The sequence below is a fragment of the Tachypleus tridentatus genome, chromosome 3 (assembly GCF_004210375.1).
Source record: "Tachypleus tridentatus isolate NWPU-2018 chromosome 3, ASM421037v1, whole genome shotgun sequence".
Lineage (NCBI taxonomy): Eukaryota > Metazoa > Arthropoda > Merostomata > Xiphosura > Limulidae > Tachypleus > Tachypleus tridentatus.
The window spans coordinates 69,631,138-69,649,009 of NC_134827.1; the positions used below are offsets into that span (position 1 = coordinate 69,631,138).

General features: G+C 32.8%; 1 protein-coding gene across 6 annotated transcripts in view; it reads left to right on the plus strand.

The window, feature by feature from the left end:
- The window catches only part of LOC143247096 (laminin subunit beta-1-like), a 146,278-nt gene that overhangs the window by 96,808 nt on the left and 31,598 nt on the right, over positions 1–17,872 (plus strand). For all 6 annotated transcript variants that reach the window (XR_013026369.1, XM_076494551.1, XM_076494550.1 and 3 more), the window contains 9 exons: positions 24–215; positions 6,825–7,005; positions 7,384–7,568; positions 8,659–8,894; positions 11,325–11,513; positions 13,657–13,845; positions 14,005–14,168; positions 14,489–14,630; positions 16,271–16,447. Coding sequence is in view for 5 of the 6 variants with exons in the window: in XM_076494551.1 (XP_076350666.1) it covers positions 24–215; positions 6,825–7,005; positions 7,384–7,568; positions 8,659–8,894; positions 11,325–11,513; positions 13,657–13,845; positions 14,005–14,168; positions 14,489–14,630; positions 16,271–16,447 (1,655 nt within the window). In the remaining variant the exon portion in view is untranslated. The remainder of the gene's footprint in view (positions 1–23; positions 216–6,824; positions 7,006–7,383; positions 7,569–8,658; positions 8,895–11,324; positions 11,514–13,656; positions 13,846–14,004; positions 14,169–14,488; positions 14,631–16,270; positions 16,448–17,872) is intronic.

A 17,872-nucleotide genomic window follows, 5' to 3' on the forward strand; every position in this document is an offset into this window, starting at 1 on the left:
CAAATAGTCAGCTCTCCTTTCAGGATGCGAGTGTAGCACAGAAGGATCTGCTACTCCTCAGTGTTATCAGAACAATGGTACCTGCATCTGTTTGGATGGTATAGCTGGTGATAGGTGTGACCAGTGTGGTCGAGGACACACAGGAAGGGCACCTTACTGCAGTCTATGTGGGGACTGTTTTGGTAATTGGAGCCTAATTATACAGGAGTTAAAAGGTATAAATCAAAGTATTGTATGCTGTTCTGTAGTATACTTGTGTAGCTTTGTTCAGGTAAACTGTTAATTTTTGTTTAAGTTTAACGAAAATCAGTTTCTTGTTATTTTTCTGATCACTAGGTCTCATTTTGACTTTACTGTTGTACTTAATATAGTTTTAAACTTGGTTGTGTACAATAGAAGTTGTTCCATGTCCTTCCCTCTCATGAGTTTGATAACAATATTACTAAGATAGTTTTTGCATTTAAAGATAAGACAAACCACTGCAAGTTTGTCAGTAGATAATAATCTACTCATTAAAAGGTATTTCTGATAATGTTTAATGAAAAATTACCATTGGTCTGCATAACAAATTTAGAAGTATATGAACTGTTACACATTGTAAATTTATTAATGTAAGTAGTAGGTTTCTCCTAAAAACGTTGTAGAAGCAAAACGTTGAGTGAAATAAATATAAATTTGTTTTTGAGTTTATGCTCATTTTTTGTTGTACAGCATATATATGTTACTAGAATAACTGCTTTCAGTTGTAGCTTTACAGATACTACTGATCATTATGTTGAGGTCAGGGTATAATTCTGCTCATCGTATTGTGTCTAACAAGGTTAAAGAATACATTTGATCATTATGTCATGTTTATAATAAGGTTAAGATACACTTCTATCCTTTATGTTGTGGTTTTAACAAGTTTAAGAAATACTTTTTATCATTATATTGTGTTTTATGGCAAGGTTAATAAATACTTTGATCATTACATTGAGCAGCTGAGTTATTTGGAAACACTGATCAGATGAGGAAAATGTTTAAAAAGATGAATTTCTAAATAGTCAAGTTAAATATATTCTTTAAAGAAAGAAAAGGATGGCTGCAAGTAAAAATACAGGTTGGCTCACAAAGAGATAAAATTAAAGAAAAGCATAAGAACTTTAACACTCCTACGAAAAGTGGGGCCTAATAGGCCCCAGAGCAACTTGAAAGGTTATTAATATTAGGCTAATAATTTTGTATTTAAATGAAATTGCCATTTAAATCCATCAATGAATGGATTAACAAGATTCCCACTGTCCCTTTCCACTATCTAGCAAAACCACAGCCAGGGGAACGGGCTTGGAGAAATCAGGACTAGAAACGTCTTTTCGTAGGAGTGTTAAGAAATTTAAATTGATTGGTATTAGGATGTCAAAAAGGATGTATGAGGAAATGTTGGCTGAAAATGTAAAAAATTATCAGTGAGCATTTTAAGTGCATTGAGGGCAAATAAAATTTTAAAATAAGGGTAGCAGCCTTGAGGGACGATAAAGAAAAGCTAGTATCTGATGGTTATGAGATGGCTAGATTGTTATATTTTGCTTTTTCTTTAGTTTGTACGAATGAAGATTTAAGCAGTATTCCACATCATGCATTAATTCTGAGCTGGTTAAGAAAAAATTGTGAATTTAAAAAAAAAAAGGCCCTGGCCAGATAATATTTCCCCAAGGCTAGCATTAATAATACAGTATTTTGATGTGGCATTTATCTCACAGTATAAGGTATTCTCATTCATTGTTGCCCTCTATATGCAAACGTTTTCTTTATGCATTTTACAAGTCTTGTTCCAAACCCCTTATAGGAATTAGTGTATTCCAATGTGTGTTTCATGCAAATCATCATGTGTTATCTATCAACTAGTAGTTGCATAACATGCTGATGGAATGCATGTGACACCCTTGAGAATCCTCTATCGAGCTTCCATTTCTCATTTGGCAGAGTTTGAGCTTGGATATGCTCTTTTATTTATTTTTGCTGTCTGTTTGGCCTTGTTTTCCTCATGAAGTGGTTCATTTTAAACTTCATTTGATTGGTTCAGTTGTGTTCTTTTTTTTGTATTCATCAGCTAATTCATGTCACTTTATTTATGCATTCAAGTTTCATGAAACTGTTCTATGCATTGCATTCTGAAGTTCATCTTCCCACTTCAGGAGTTACATCAGCAACTTGTGGATTACACAGGCCTTACGTGAAGGTGATGTGACAACAAAATTATCTGCTGTCATGAGTCTGGAGGTTGAATGTTACACAGTCCATCCTTTCCCCCTTTCTCTCATGGCTCCTACTTAAAATGCTGAGCCTTTGTTAGCTGATGAGGATTTTGTTTGTCTTTTTCTGCCTCTAGAGTTTGCTGTTCATTCCCATTCCCACCCTGGGGATTCTCTTAGGTCTAATTCTATCTTATTGGAATTTCAGTATTGGGTTTGTGTTCCTTTACTCTTGTCACCTGTTTCTTTTTCATTTTGTCCTCCATTTTGCATGTACTATTTTCTTGCCTTTGCTGTGAGTGATGTGAACTTTTGTAGCTCATTTATATCTGTTGGAACCTCATATGTCACATATTCCTTTTGACCTTTCCCCTTTCTTTTAGTGTTGGATACTTCTTTTCATTGATTTCCTTGATTGAGTACCATCTGTTGCCACTGGTACCAGTAACTACTCTGAGGATTTGGGTTCTGTAGGAGCCCAACTGTTAGTGTGTCTATTCTGCTTGCTTCCTTTTGTCAATGATCAAAGGGTGTTAAGAGTTTTTGGAAGGTTTCTTTATTCAGTTTCCTTCCTCTTTTCGTTTCTCATTACCCTTATCCTGTCCTCCAACTTGAAATTCGGTAATATGCCTGCATCTGTCAGAGGATTTAATTAATATCAAACAATTGAACCAGCTCACCATATACCTGGAGGTTTTCTTTCTGTTTTTCTCATTGTCTCTGAAACAACTGAGGATTGATGACCATTGATTGAGTCATCAATTTCTCATGTCAACTACTTCATCACTCTCCCCAAGTTTACCACAAAATCTTTTTTTTTCACCCATAGGTGGGTGTCTTTACCTTTTGATAAGTGTGTATAATGGATTTCTCCATTCCCTACCTCCAAATCATGTGAACATTTCACTTTTGACCTTCTTTTCTGTTTTTTTACCTTATGGTGGTTTACCTTGTTATGCTCTCTCTTTGGATTTTCCTTAACTGCATAGGTGTTTTGTCTCATTTTACAAGCTGTTTCTCATCATTTCTAGGCTCTTGGGTTGTGATTCCATTATGAACTGGATGTATGGCTCCTTTTAGCTCATTCTGAGCAGGAGTTGACAACTCACACTTCATGGATGTTTTTGTTCATCATGTCCTCTTGGCACAGTCACTTACTATTTGTGATGGAATCTTACACAGGATCCTCTTATGCCACCTTCCCTGAGAGACAGTCTGCAGTGGTTGCTTGGCTAAGCCCATAAGTCAGAAGGCAGGACACTTCCTCTACTGCAACAAGTTATGCATCTGCTCATAAATGCTTCCTTTCAGAGTTGGAGGGCTTGGATCAATCATCATGAAACTTCAGCCATTGGTCTGCAGAAAAGACTGTCTTGGAGTGCCCCCCCCAGGGTCGATTGGCTGGTCAACTTGGGCTAGGGTCAACTAAGTACCAGTGTTGGATGTTCTCAACAGGTGCTGTGGCCATTTTATCTGATGCTGGTGTTTCAGTAACTCATGAAACCCTGGTGCTGCTGTAGTGTCGTTGTTTGGCATTGTCGTGCATCCCCTTGTAGGACTCCATGGTGGGTGGAGTCAGTGGGCACTGAAATATTATTTTTTTATTATGGATCCTTCAAATAAAAAATTTAAATAAAATAGTGAAAAAACAGTCCATAGGTAAACAACCACATCTTGAAGATTCTGACCAGCAATCTTCAACATCTGTATCACCTGTACCTAATTTTCTTATACTACACTCTCTTTCAGACAAACTTTTAGGGCAGATGTCTCACTTTTTCATTCAGAAGGGTTTGAGGGACTTGCTGGCTCTCCAAAATCAGTCATAAAGATTTGTTCTGGATATATATTGATGGAAACATCCACATCTCAACAAAGACTTTTGGGGATATTCCTGTTGAGGTTACGTTTCATGCTACTTTGAATTAGTTAGGAGAGGGATTTGAAGAACATCCTCAAATCAGAGATTTTTGCTGGTTTTTCTGCCCAGTTTTCCACTCGCAAAGATGGAATTATGATGCTGACCAATGCCCTCATTCTGATATTTACACCACTGCATGCACCTGGCACCATCAAGGCAGGTTATCTTAATTGCAAGGTACGGTCATACATTCCAAACCCTCTCATATGTTTCTAGTGTTAGTGGTTTGGTCACTCTAAGACATAATTTTGTGGTTCTTTGATGTGTGCTGGTTGTGGTGGCAAGGACCACAATGCCTGTGAATGTGAAACGGACCCTTGTTGTGTCAATTGCAATGGCTCTCATCTGTTCTACTTTCATTCTTGCCCTAAATGGTTGGAAGAAAAAGAGATGCAGCATTTGAAATTGGTTAAAAACATTACTTACCTTGAAGCTCGAAAGTTGCTGTCCACCACTTCATCTCAGACATATGCTGCTGCACTTCGTTTCACAACTACAGTGGAAGTACAGACATATCTCTGTGCTGCCAAAATAATCGTTCTCAAACCAGATAAAGTCGTTTGACCTCCATGCTTAAAAAAGTTGATGAATCAATGTCAACACCCATCTTTGTCCCTAACATACCTTCCAGCAAACCCCAAAATCCAGTTCCTTCGGTTCCAGGTATAGGCATTTCCTTGGATACATCTTCTTCTCTCACCCCAAGATGCAAAATGATCACTTGTTCACATCTTCAGCCACTGGAATTCTCTTTTGATTATTATGTTATGTTTCTTATAAGCTTAAGAGATGAAGTAACAATATTTTAGGGACAACATGGAACCTGTTGGTCTAATCTAAACTGAAATAATTAAAATAACTCTTAAAGCTAGCTCCTATAATTCATAAACTTATCAAGCTTTATCTTAAACTTACTTAAATTTACTTTTTCTACAACACCTAAAGACCACCCTGTTAGAAAACATGAAACTGTCTTAAACATCAGTCAGATTTCCCTAATTCTTTGAGGGAAAACATTTGAGAGATTTCAGCCCCTCCTCATATGATAACCCTCCATCCCAGGTGCCATTCTAGTAACCCTTTGTTGAATCCTTTCCATCAATTCAATATCTTTCCTGAAGTAAGAATCCCAAGACTGATCACAGTATTCCTAACCAGTGACCTGTACAATAAAATATAACATCTGTAGGCTTATCTTCAATATTTCTGTAGACACAACTTAAAATCCTGTTTGCCCTACCACAAGCAAAAGCACACTACTTGGATGGCTTTAGAAACTAATCTGCTATTAGACCAAGATCCATTTTCTTCATAATACTGATAAGACTATTTCTATCCAAATTATACTTGTAGTTCATATTGTGATAATCCACATGCATTATCTTGCATTTGATGTAATGAAACCCTTTCTGCCATTTATTCGCCCAACTCTCTAAATTATCTAAATCCTTTATAACGTCAGTAGCATCCTCATCACAGCTAGCAACACTGAAGACCTTAAAAAAAAGAAAATATATCTGCATATTTTAAGTATGTCATTGATGTAAATCAAAAAGAGCAAAGGTCATAAGGCTGAGTCCTGAGGTACCCCACTTGTGACATTAGTCTTGTGTGAATGAACTTCATTCATAACAATCCTCTGTTTTCTTTCATCCAGCCACTTTTTTGTCCAGTTTGCTAACTTATTGTTGTCAAAAGAATAGGCACATTATAACTAAATTAACTACTTTTTACACAAATAGTAGTCCTCTTCTAACTTCCTGAAAGTTGTTAGCTGATTTACCAATTGTATGTGAATGCTTAAGTGTATCTTGAAATCCTGCTATCATTCCCATATTCTAAACGGTTTTTTTTATCTTTGTACCCTACTTTGATTAAGGTAGCCTTTAACTTCTCTTCCAACCTACAAACTAGACAAACAATTTACACATCTTCATTACTAGAATCTTTAAAAGTACACACCATTTCTGAGTTCTCAAAATTCACTCATTGCACCCATTATATCTAACAAACTGTGACTGCTTAACTCCTACAGTAAATAAATACTCAATATCTTGTACCAGTAGCTTATTGTTAACACTGTTACTGTTGAGTCTAACATTTAAGGAATACTTCTGATTCTAACAAGATTAAGGAGTATGTATGATTATTATATTGTATTGTTAGCAAGGTTAAGAAATACATCTGATCATTATGTGTTTATAATAAAGCCAAGAGAACTTCTTTATGTTATGTTTCTAATAAGGTTAAGGAATATTTCTGATTATTATGTTGTGTGTGTAACAAGGTCAAATAATACTTCTGATAATAAAATTCTCTGTTTAACAACCTTTAGTGATACTTTTGATCTTTGTTCTATTTTTAGCAAGGTTAAGGAATATTTTGGTCATTATACTGTGTGTCTAACAAAGTTGAGTAATATTTCTGTTCATTATGATGTATTTCTAACAAGACTGAGGGATACTTCTGGTTATTACATTGTGCATTTTAGAAACACGACATAATGATCATAAGGAATACTTCTGATTTTCAAATGTTCCAAAAGCTATTTATTGAAAAATGAAAAAGAAATTTATTTTAAAAATTTAATCTTTTGCTCTAAACTTGCGATTGAAGATGACTGAAATATTTTAATGTCACATTTTATTTAGTCTTGTTTATGAACTAAATAGATGAAACTATAAGATTAGTGGCTCAGGCTAAAGACATTCAAGACACTGGAACAATGGGTGCATACACAGACAAATTTGTTGCAATAGAGAAAGAATTAGAGGAAGTCAGAGAAATTTTAAACAATCCCAACATCACAGAAAGAGACATTGATGAAGTCCAAGAGCTAGCTGACAGACTGAGGTAACTCTTCACATTGATGAACTCTAGGATGTGGTATATGAATTAAAGTAAGATTTTATTCTGAAAAAACTGAAGAAGCTAAGTGATCAATCATTGGGAAAATTTGTCTGATGTAAACATCCTTGTGTGTATAGATAAGTTAAAAAATTTTGGTAACCTATTTTGTGTATTATCTGTTACTTTTTTTTTCAAATATTTCAGACTTTAATATACCCTATTTTAAATGATATAACAGTCTAAAGCAAAAAAATTAATTGCATATGATGATGAGAAAAATCTGTCCTCACAATTTAGAAGTTTAGGATAGTTAATTCACCATTTCAAGGTTAATATTCAATTAAAAAAAAGCCTGCATTTTATCTGTAATTCCCATTCTAGAAAAATCTTGGCTGAAAAAGAAGCTGAACTACAAGACATAGAAGTCAACCTAGGCAACACAACAAATAGAATAATTGCTGCTAACCTAGTCTTAACAGACCTACAACACGGAGCTGAAGATCTTGTAACAGATGCACAGAATGTGAAAAATAATGCAAGTGCTCTTCAAGAAGCTAATGTTGAAGGTAAAAATAATATTGAAAGAGAATCCCATGAGAGTAGATTGATTAATTTGTTAATGCACTTATGGGACTGTATTATAAATTAACATAAACTTACTGAAAAACATTTTTGAAGAATGTTTTTAAAGATGTAATTCAGAAAAGAGTTGCATTTTATTATTTATTTTAAAATGTTAAAAACAAGTGTAAGCAAGGGGATTGTGTTTTATTATTTATGTTAAAGTAGAAAGGGAGATGGTATTTTTATTTATGTGAAAATAATTGTGATACATAGGTGAGGTTGTGTTTTATTATTTATACTACATGCAGTTTCTTTTTTTCCTTAGAATTTTTTCCCCAACATATGAATAAGAAATGTTTTTAAATATAAAGTGCAGTAAGCCTTTATTTTAAAAAGAAATTACATACTGCTGTAAAAAGTAAATAGTTCAGAAAAGAAGAACATGAAATTGATTAGTAACAGGTAAAAGTGGATTATTTTGCTCTATAAACATTTTCTGTTAAATAACTGTTAATCAAGCAATTTCTGTTAACTCTCTTCTATTCCTAGCTTAGTGTTGGCCAGTAATAAATTTGTTGAATAACACATGTGTGCAATAGTGTTATTGTCTTAATTTTTACACATTCTACGGTAATTTTTGTATACTGAATCTGAAATATAATTTTTCTCCATGTACAGATTTTTAACAAAACTTTGTATGAGATATTATATAATTGAATCACTTTCATTGAAAATGGGCCAAATGTTATTCTTAAAACATTGACACCCACTGGTTATCGATTTCTCTAGATAAATCGTGACATGAATATTCATTGTGATAAACAAAATACTAATTTAATCTGAGTAACAGTTAGTTCTTGATTTGTAAAAAAAATCTTCATATGTTTGAAAAAAAATGAATATTATTTTTGAAACTTGTATAGCATAATTATGGAAATTATTAAAACGAAAACAATTTTTATGAAGTTTAAATTTGCAGCGCTGTGTAAATGTATGATAGGTGTTTTGCTTTAATACAATTTTAGATAATTTAAAAGACAAATATAACTGAATATTTAGCTGTCTGTGTGAATTTTTTTTTGTTTTTTCAAGGTGCTTTCAATATTACTAAAGCTGCCCAGCAAAAATCACGAGCTGCAGATGGTCAGGTTAGGAACACCACACCTATTCTTTATGAATCTGAACGCCAGCGTCATTACACAGAAAATCTGATAGAACAGGCTCAAAATCATTACAACAAAAGTTACGAAGAAAATGAAGTGACTATGAATGACATAGGAGACCAATTAAAAAGACTAGAAGGGGGCATCACTGATATCAACAATATGGTAAGATAGAAGAAACACCAATGAGGAAAATATTGTATTAAGTGACCATTTTTAGAATAAAAGTTGCTTCATGACCTTCATGACATTACTAATGGTAAATTTTAGACAGCCCTCCAAGTACCATGTATATGTTGTCAATGAAGAACACCCCCTTCCTCGAGCTGTTCATCATCTTTTGTATTTAAACTTAGTACATTTTGCATTTTGACTTTCAGATGGTTGAGGGTGCTGCCATGTTTTGTTCACAATGAGCTTTGTTATCAATTTGTTTTAGCCTACCATCAGGCTTAATTTTCATTGGCCCTTTGACTATGGATGTTTACTGACATAAGTAGAATTGTTTTTAACAGTTGGTTTTTGGGTCAGGGGTTTTCATCTGGTTGACTCACTGTTTCTGTTCTTGCAGATTTCTTCACTTTGCTGTTTGATCAGAGGTTTCTGTGACTTGTTGGAGATAAATTAAAATAGAAACAAACAGCAGTCACTTCACTTGTTTTTAAAATAATATATATATTCAGAGTTAGTTAAATGTATATATAACAAATTTTTAATTTTAAAATAGTCAAAATTCTGAAAGAACAAATTTTATGAGAAAATGTTTAATTAAAAAAAAATGTTAATGCTTAATTAAAAAATCTCGATATTTTTTGTATTAAAGTGCTAGTGTTTACCAATAATCTTCAAAATTTTGTAAATATATGCATACATCATCAAAAATCACAGTGTAATTACTTTCATGGATGTGAGCTGGGTGGATTCCACCCAACCAATAATGAAAGGGCTAGTTCCTCCAAATTTATACTGCCTAATATATTTCCTATCACCAAATCATGTTTTGGTTCTTTGATATACATGGATTGAAGACCCTCTACATGATATGGAGTGTCCATCTTTTATTTTTGCTATAAGAAACTTTCTCACTGTTCCCTCATTCTTTGCCTGTCACCTGATCATTGAGTCTCACAAATACACCCAGTATCTCTTAGAATTTTCTTTTCTTTCTTCTCCAATATAGTATCCACATATTAGCATATAATAATTTGATGACACCTGTTGATAGTTGCCACATGCTCTCATCACTTAGTGTTGTTAATCTGTTTGCTAACTTGAGCTGACCACCAAAAACTAAAACTGAATATTAGTCTTGATTCTCTTTCTTTTGGTAGCAGCATTCATAGTGTCAGTCACTCTTTTCTTGTTTCTTACTAGTTCTGTTTTTTGTAACTAGCTCCAGCTACTTTATTTTGAGGTTTTTCTTTTGTTTACTGGTAATGGACTTGTACCCCTTTGCAGTGTATTCTATTTTATAACAAATATAGTATCTATTCTTTCTTCTGTCTGTTAACCTCCTGTCATCTTTGGCATTCTTGCCTCTGGTGAACCATCACTGATTTTGAATTTAAGTGGATATTATTGAACTGGCCAGTTGTATTATCTCCATGGGCTTCCATATACTGTTTTGCTAGCTTGATCACCTCATCTTTGGTGCTCTCTCCTGTAAGACTGGTAACGTGTGATCATGAACTGTTCTTGCACTAATAGGTCTGCCATTGTTCAATCAACATAAGTTCTCACACATTTATGAGAGGTGTGTCTGTTTCCTCACTCAGTTGCACTGTTGTTCGCTACTACCATGTTATAGGTCATAAACTGGAATTGGGTAGTTGGGATCCCTATCCAACCATTGTTCTCTTCCTTTTAGATGTGCTTCTCCCATTTTCCACCCATGTCTGCATCACCTTTTTTTTGTAGATTGGATAAAGAGTATACTTGGTACAGAAGCATTGTGATCTCCTACACATGTTCCTCTAATGTGAGGACCTCCTTGTTAAAGGTGTTCTTCAAATGCTTTTGAAGAATGCTTCTTTCGTTCCCTCCACTGATTCATTGTGGGATTTCAACTATTTGTGTGAACAAAGTTAATGTATCAGATTGGAATTCATAACTTTCCTTATACTGAAATTCTATTTCCAGTAGTACCTTCTCACTCATCCTCCCCACTGAAAATCAGTGCTTCAATTTTCTACCAAAACTTGAAGTGATCATTTGGTAGAATCAAAAAGAGGGCATCACTTTCATCTAGAAAGTGCATCTCGCTCCAGTTGATGGAAGGTTGTCGCATGATGGTTTACACATGAGTTAGTTGAATCATGATGATTGCAGGGTATGTGGGAGCTTATGGTTTTCAGCATATGAACATTTTTGTGATATAGAGGGAAGCATTGAATGAGAATAGCTACTTATGTCAGAAGAAATACTTTTTCATATAGGAAAATTATAATTACAATATTGTTACTTGAAAATTGAATATAAATATATAAAATGAGGTATTAGACTTAGCAATGTAGTATTTAGTTGATGTATGTGGTATAGTATTTAGTATTTTTCACATTTTTAGATAATCAATTTGGGATTTATGTGTTGTTACAGGTGTGTGATGGATCTGGAACTGTGTACAAATGTGACTCTCTGTGTGGGGGAGCTGGATGTGACAAATGTGGTGGGATCAGCTGTGGAGAAGGAGCTGTCACAAAAGCTCATAATGCCCTTGATTTAGCTAAAGAAGCTGAGAAGATTCTTAATCAAAAGGAAGATGCTTCAAAGGACCTACTTGAGAAAGTAGATATTTAATGTAGTTTGTTTGTACATGTGTAGTGTAAAAAATAATTTGTAATTTAAACTTGATATTTACAGTAACATATAAATTTATTGAAGCATCCCATTGTTTTTCAAGTTTGGGTGTTTGTTACTACAAGACATTATAATGACAATGTAAAATGTTGGTAAAAGCATCAAAATAGAGAAATCATGACTTCAGCATTACAGAAGTGACTTGAATATTTGATACCTTATCACAAATGATTAAGTGCAGTATATGTTTAAGACTTGTTTAAATTGTTTAATCTAAATACAAAATGGTGAAAGTTTGTCACACGTGATTTTCTTTTTTTACTCAGCTGTTGGATTTAAGAGAAAATTGAATAACAGGTTGGCTGTTTACTAAGTAGTGTAAATTACATGTTCAACAATATATAAGAAAACTGAGTCCTTTAATGTCAGGAAGTGAAACAAATGGAGAAAAGAGGACACTGAAAGACACATCAGTCCGTTAACTTTAGATAATGCAACATATGGAGAAAAGAGGTTGCTGAAAGATGTCAGTCTCTTAACTTTAGGTAGTGCAGTACACTGAGAAAAAAGCTCACTGAAAGAGATGTTAGATATCTCAAAAAATCAGTTCATAGGAAAACTAGAAAAACCTTGATGATGTTAAATCACTCATGGTTAAAGGCTCAAGAAGTATTCTTAAGAACATTTAAGAAATGTGGTCTCTAAGGGATTATTGTATCAAGAAATCCTTTGCTATAAATATAGAATATAGCAAAGAAATTAGCTTTTACAAAGGAACATTTATTTTGCCTTTGGAACAGTGCTGTGGACAGATGATTCTGAGACTTTGTATAAGTGTGGCTCACTATATTTATGGGTGGAGGTGGGGAGGAAGTAGTGACAAGTGCCCAGATTCACCAGAAGAGAGTAGTTTGTTTCCAAGTGACATTTATATAAATTTTTGCCAAAGAATCAATGAGAAGTTGCTGAAGGAATATCTTATGCCAACAGTCAAGCTTGCAGAAGGCTCTGTGATAATCTAAGGTACAATATCTATGAATGGTGTTGGCAGTCTTTATACAATTTATAAAATTGTGAATTAGTATAACTACCATTGTATAATGGTCCATCATGCTTTATCCTGAGGTAAAATTGTTGGTTGGGCAGAATTTTATATTTCAAAAAGAAAATGACCCATCTGAGAAAAGTCAAATTTTCAAAAGATCAGGAAATGTCAAGTGAATGGAATGATTGCCATGAAATCAGATCCTAACCCTATAAAAGAGATCTGAGATTTGCTGCTGGACTTAAATGTTTGATAAAAGTATCAACTTTATTAAAGAAAATCATCTGGACACAGCTTTTAAAAAAAATGGAATCTAATTATACCAGAAAATTTGAAAAATAAGCAAAGTTGTTAATTATGACAAAGGTGACATCACTAAATACTATGATTAAAGAAATGTAAAGGCATTATTATGTACTAATTTTATAATCATTTCCTGTAAGATTAATTTGCAAAATTATTTTTAGTGTATAGCTCATAAAATGGCAATTGCTGACATATTCTAATAAATTTGCACATAATTTTGTATTGAATATTTAATAACCTGCAATTTCAGAAGACATTTCATTGTTATAAATTCAAGCTTACAGTATTCCACTTTTTTCAACTAGTCTAATGCAGAAAAAGTAGAGAATTGAAATATAAATTAGACCTCTATATCATTCTTTCTTTCCTGTAATGAAATTACACATTTTAGTGAAGAGAAGAAAAATTATCAAACAAGTTATTACATCTTGTCCAGTTTATATTTCTCTTGTTATTTAAAAATAGAAATAAACAGTAAAATACAACTCTTATGAAATGGAAAAGTTAAATGTTTTGCATATACCCACAATGTGTACTGAATTATTACCCTGCAACAAATAATCGCCTCTTCAAAGTGAGTTATATAATTTAATGGTGCATATACTTACTACACTACACATCTACCTAATGAACTTAAAGAATTAAGACTGTAATAAAACCACAAATTATGAACTGTTAGTGAGGTGACCACATTTAAATATTCAAAATTGTTGTGTATAATTTTTCAACAGCTTGTTTTAGAAATCTCAAATGTACACAAGGTTTCATTATATCTTTTAGGTGAAAGATGCTAAAGAGAATGCTGACCGAGTTCTAGAAGAAGCCAAGTTAGCTTTTGCTCAAGCTCAAGCTGCTAAAAATAAATCTCAAAATGCCACTAGAGATATTGAGGAACTTTTGGACAGAATTGAGAATTTTCTTGTTGCTCAAGGATCTAGACCAGCTGAAATACGTGTTCTGGCAGAAGAGGTTAGTAAAGGTCATTGTGTAACAAAAAACTTTTTTATGATAAACGAGGCAATTATGATGACTCTGAGAGTACACTAGAGATACCAGTAAATATTTGGGCCAGACAGTATTGTTTCACTGAGTTACATTGTAACTGTCATTTAATTTTTCTTTATCCAGTGTCTGGGCCTGAAGATTTCTCTCCAACCAGATCAGATCACGAAGCTAGCCCAACAAATTAATGACACCATCAAGAGTCTGACAGACATTGATGCCATTCTGAGTGCTACAAAAGGAGGTCTAAGTCTTGCTAGAGGCCTAAAGGAAAGAGCTGATGAAGCCAAGTATGTTTAGTGGTATTGAATATTATATAAATATAGATAAACATAATCAGGAATGATAATTTTTACATGATTTTACATAACGTATACAGTAATTAAAACTACACATATGTAAATTTTGATGAGGTCTATATGAACTACTCATAATTTTTAGAAGTTCCACACAAACACTGTTGTATGGATTTCATACAGACTAACAAAAATCAGACAAACAACTTCAGCTTGATCAACTACTGTTCTAAAGGTCATATTTTAACAATAAAGATTTAATTTGTTTTTGTGTGTTTTAGTTGAGACAAAATTTTAACATCGTTTTTGTTTAGGGTTAATGCAGATGGCATTTTGGGTAATGCTCAGTTAGTAAAGCAGCTGTTAGATGAGGCTAAAGAAGCTCAAGACAGAGCTAAAGCAGCTATTGACATTGTAAAAGGAGACATTGGAGCTGCTGAAGTAGATTTAGCTCAGGTAAGTAAACCATAGTGTGTGTGTTGGTTTTTTGTTTTTTTTTACTGAAATCAAGATTTTCAGTTAACCATCATGAGACTTAATAGTATTAATGAAACAATGTTGCACCAAGTCTACACTTAACCTTCATCAAATTTTACAGCATTATTATAATTGTATTTCACATGTAAATGATTCTGTTGTAATTTTATTTCACTTTGTTTTAGATGATTTTTGTTGTAATTATGTCTATATGCTCTTTCCAGTGATGTTTATTTAATTATATTTACATACTCTTTCAATTAAGTTTGGTATGGTTATATTTCAGTTAAAGTTAGACTTTCTTGTTAACTCCCCATTTCTTGTTTGAGAATCTTAAACTTATTCGTGGGCAGTAGGTTCTTCAAACCTTTTTAACTAGAAGCCTAAGAGTTATGAAACATGCAACAAGTAAATATATTCTAAGAGTCATCTGGAAGTATAATGTTATTAAATTATTCTAAAATTAGTGTAAGTACCTGACTTTTTTCAGGTTAAGTCGATATATTCTGAATGACTATGTTATTGTGTGTATTATGAAACCATTTTAGCATGAAAGTATAACCTGTACACTTTTGTTGCTGAGCAACATGACATAAAAGCCATTGTTGGAGCACATTATTTCCAAAATGTACTGGTTTTTCTGTATATATTAGAAGTTGTTATGTAAGGAATCACTTGGTTTCTAGATGGCTTTTCACTATCTTGCCTCATTAAAAAAAAATGCAAAAAAAACAAACTATATCTACTTTAAGTTGCTTGATATAATTATTATATTTTATTGAATAATTTCCCAGTTACATTCCTTTATAAGTTACTAAATCCATATAGCTTGCATTTTATTGTTTTTTTTATGTATACACTGGAATAAGCGACTAATGTAATTGCAGTGTAAGAATATGCTGTTGTAGTTATAGTTAAAATAAGCTTTAGTATGTATATGCTGCTGTAATTTTTTCTTAACTAAAATAAGCCTGATTTTAGTAATATTTGATTTATAATAATAATAAGTGTTTAACTGTAAGTAAAAATGTCTCCATTTTGATTTAAAAGAGTTATTTTAATTGATTAGCCTATTACTGTAAGTGACATTGTCTTGATTTCATTTTGAAATAATCATGATAATTAATTACCAAAACATCATTATTAGCACTAAATTCATTTTTTTTTAAACTTCCGTGGTAAGTGATTATCATAATGCTACAGCTGCTGGATAACGTTCCCAAAACTCCATCTGTGAGAGTAAAACATATGAATTATTAGTTTCAAATGCTCTGAATCCTTCATTCAAGAAGAAAAGTCAGGTTACCACATACATCTAGTATAACAAGTAAGTCAGAGTAGCACATGCATCTAATCCATCAGGTAAGTCAGATTACCATATAAATGTTGAAATTATTAGACCTACTTGTACATATAAGTTGAGAACAGTATGTAAATATAAGAATGCTGAGATACACTTGGTTCAACCGGTGTTTATTTTTATCAAGAACAATATGTAAATATAAACAGTTGAGATAATCTTCCTTTTAGTTATTAACCATGTTGGAGTTAAAACATAGCCTTTCTGTTACAGAATACTTTGTTGATTGTTGACATGATCCTCAGAAATATATTTCTAGATTGAGAGTGAAACTGCCACTGCTCAAGAGATCACTAGCAAGACTATGGATGATGTGGAAGCTTTGAAAGATAAGTTAGATGACCTGAAGAAAAAGTTTGTACAGAATGGAATTGATGCACAGAAAGCTACTCGAGAAACATCAATTGCTGACAGGCTGGCCAAAAAAGCAGAAGAGGTAAAAAAAATAAATTATTTTGCATTTCATAAGGTAAAGAGTACCCTGGATATTCAGTCCTTCTAGTTAAGCAGTATCTTTTAAATATTCCTGAAACATTCCATTCTCTTTTGAAGTCCATATTATGTTCAATTAAATTTCTCTTATTTTTCATTGGAATATTTTTTCTAAAGTTAATATTGCAGGAATGTGCTGAATTATTACCTTTGTGTTTTAGAAATATGTGTGTTTGGAAATACATTAAAATATGTACTGTTTATTTAATCAATTTGGCTATTATTTTAATTTTTATTTAATTGGTTTCTGTCTGTATCTCTATCTGATACTGTAACTGAACATTATGGTGCATATTCATTTATCCCAGTTGTTAAACTGTCTGAATTTCAACAGTCAGAGCTGGTTAACTTAACATACACGCAGCTGGTCCAGTGGACAGACCTTGTATCAGAGAATAAATATTGACTATCGTACCTTATATTAGAGAAGAAATACTGACTTTCATTCCAAATTTATCAGATGTATCCACAAAATGTGTAAAGTGTACAAGTCTGTTGTTCACAAAATACCACATCAGTTACTGAGGTATTTGTAATCAAAATCTCTGTGAATTGTTGATGATAATTTGATTGAGACTGTGGTAAGTGATATTCAGATGAAGAATAAAAATACATTTGTTCATTGTATAGTTTATATATTGCATAACTTTCTTTTCAGTATTCTAGTACAGTTACAACAGAAAGTGTTCGTACCCCTATGTTGTGAGTAGTTTTCCCTCATAACTTAAAGAGTATCACAATTAGGATAATGAAAGTATAGTAAACTATAGTAAAAATTTATGTAGATGTGTGTTAGTATAATATTTATAATATATTAGGATAATGAAAGTATAGTATGTACTTTTTAAGTAATGAGCAAAAAAAACACTCAGGACGCAGGGGTACGAACACTTTCTGTTGTAACTGTATGTTCTATCTGGTATTTACTCACCTTTACCACAAACTGTTTGATAAATGGTTGATAATCCTGACAACAAATACATGATACAATCTTGAATGTTTGTGGCTTGCTTAGTTTGATCCTTACTTCTGTAAATAGGCTAATTAATAAGCAACATTCATTGGTCACTAGTCACTTTAATTGACCTTAAATGACCAAGAACTATTGCTGAAGTAAGGTAGCAATGTAAGATCCTGATGTATAGAAAACATCACTAATAAATATTGCAAGTATATTACTCAGTTTGTTTGCTTGTAATTAAGCACAAAGCTACACAATGGGCTTTCTGTGCTCTGCCCACCACAGGTATTGGAAATCTGGTTTCTATTGTTGTAAGTTTACAGATAATACTACTGCACCACTTAGAGGCATATTACTTGATATACTTACTTATTATGATTTTAGCTTAATAGTAATGATAAATTCTTT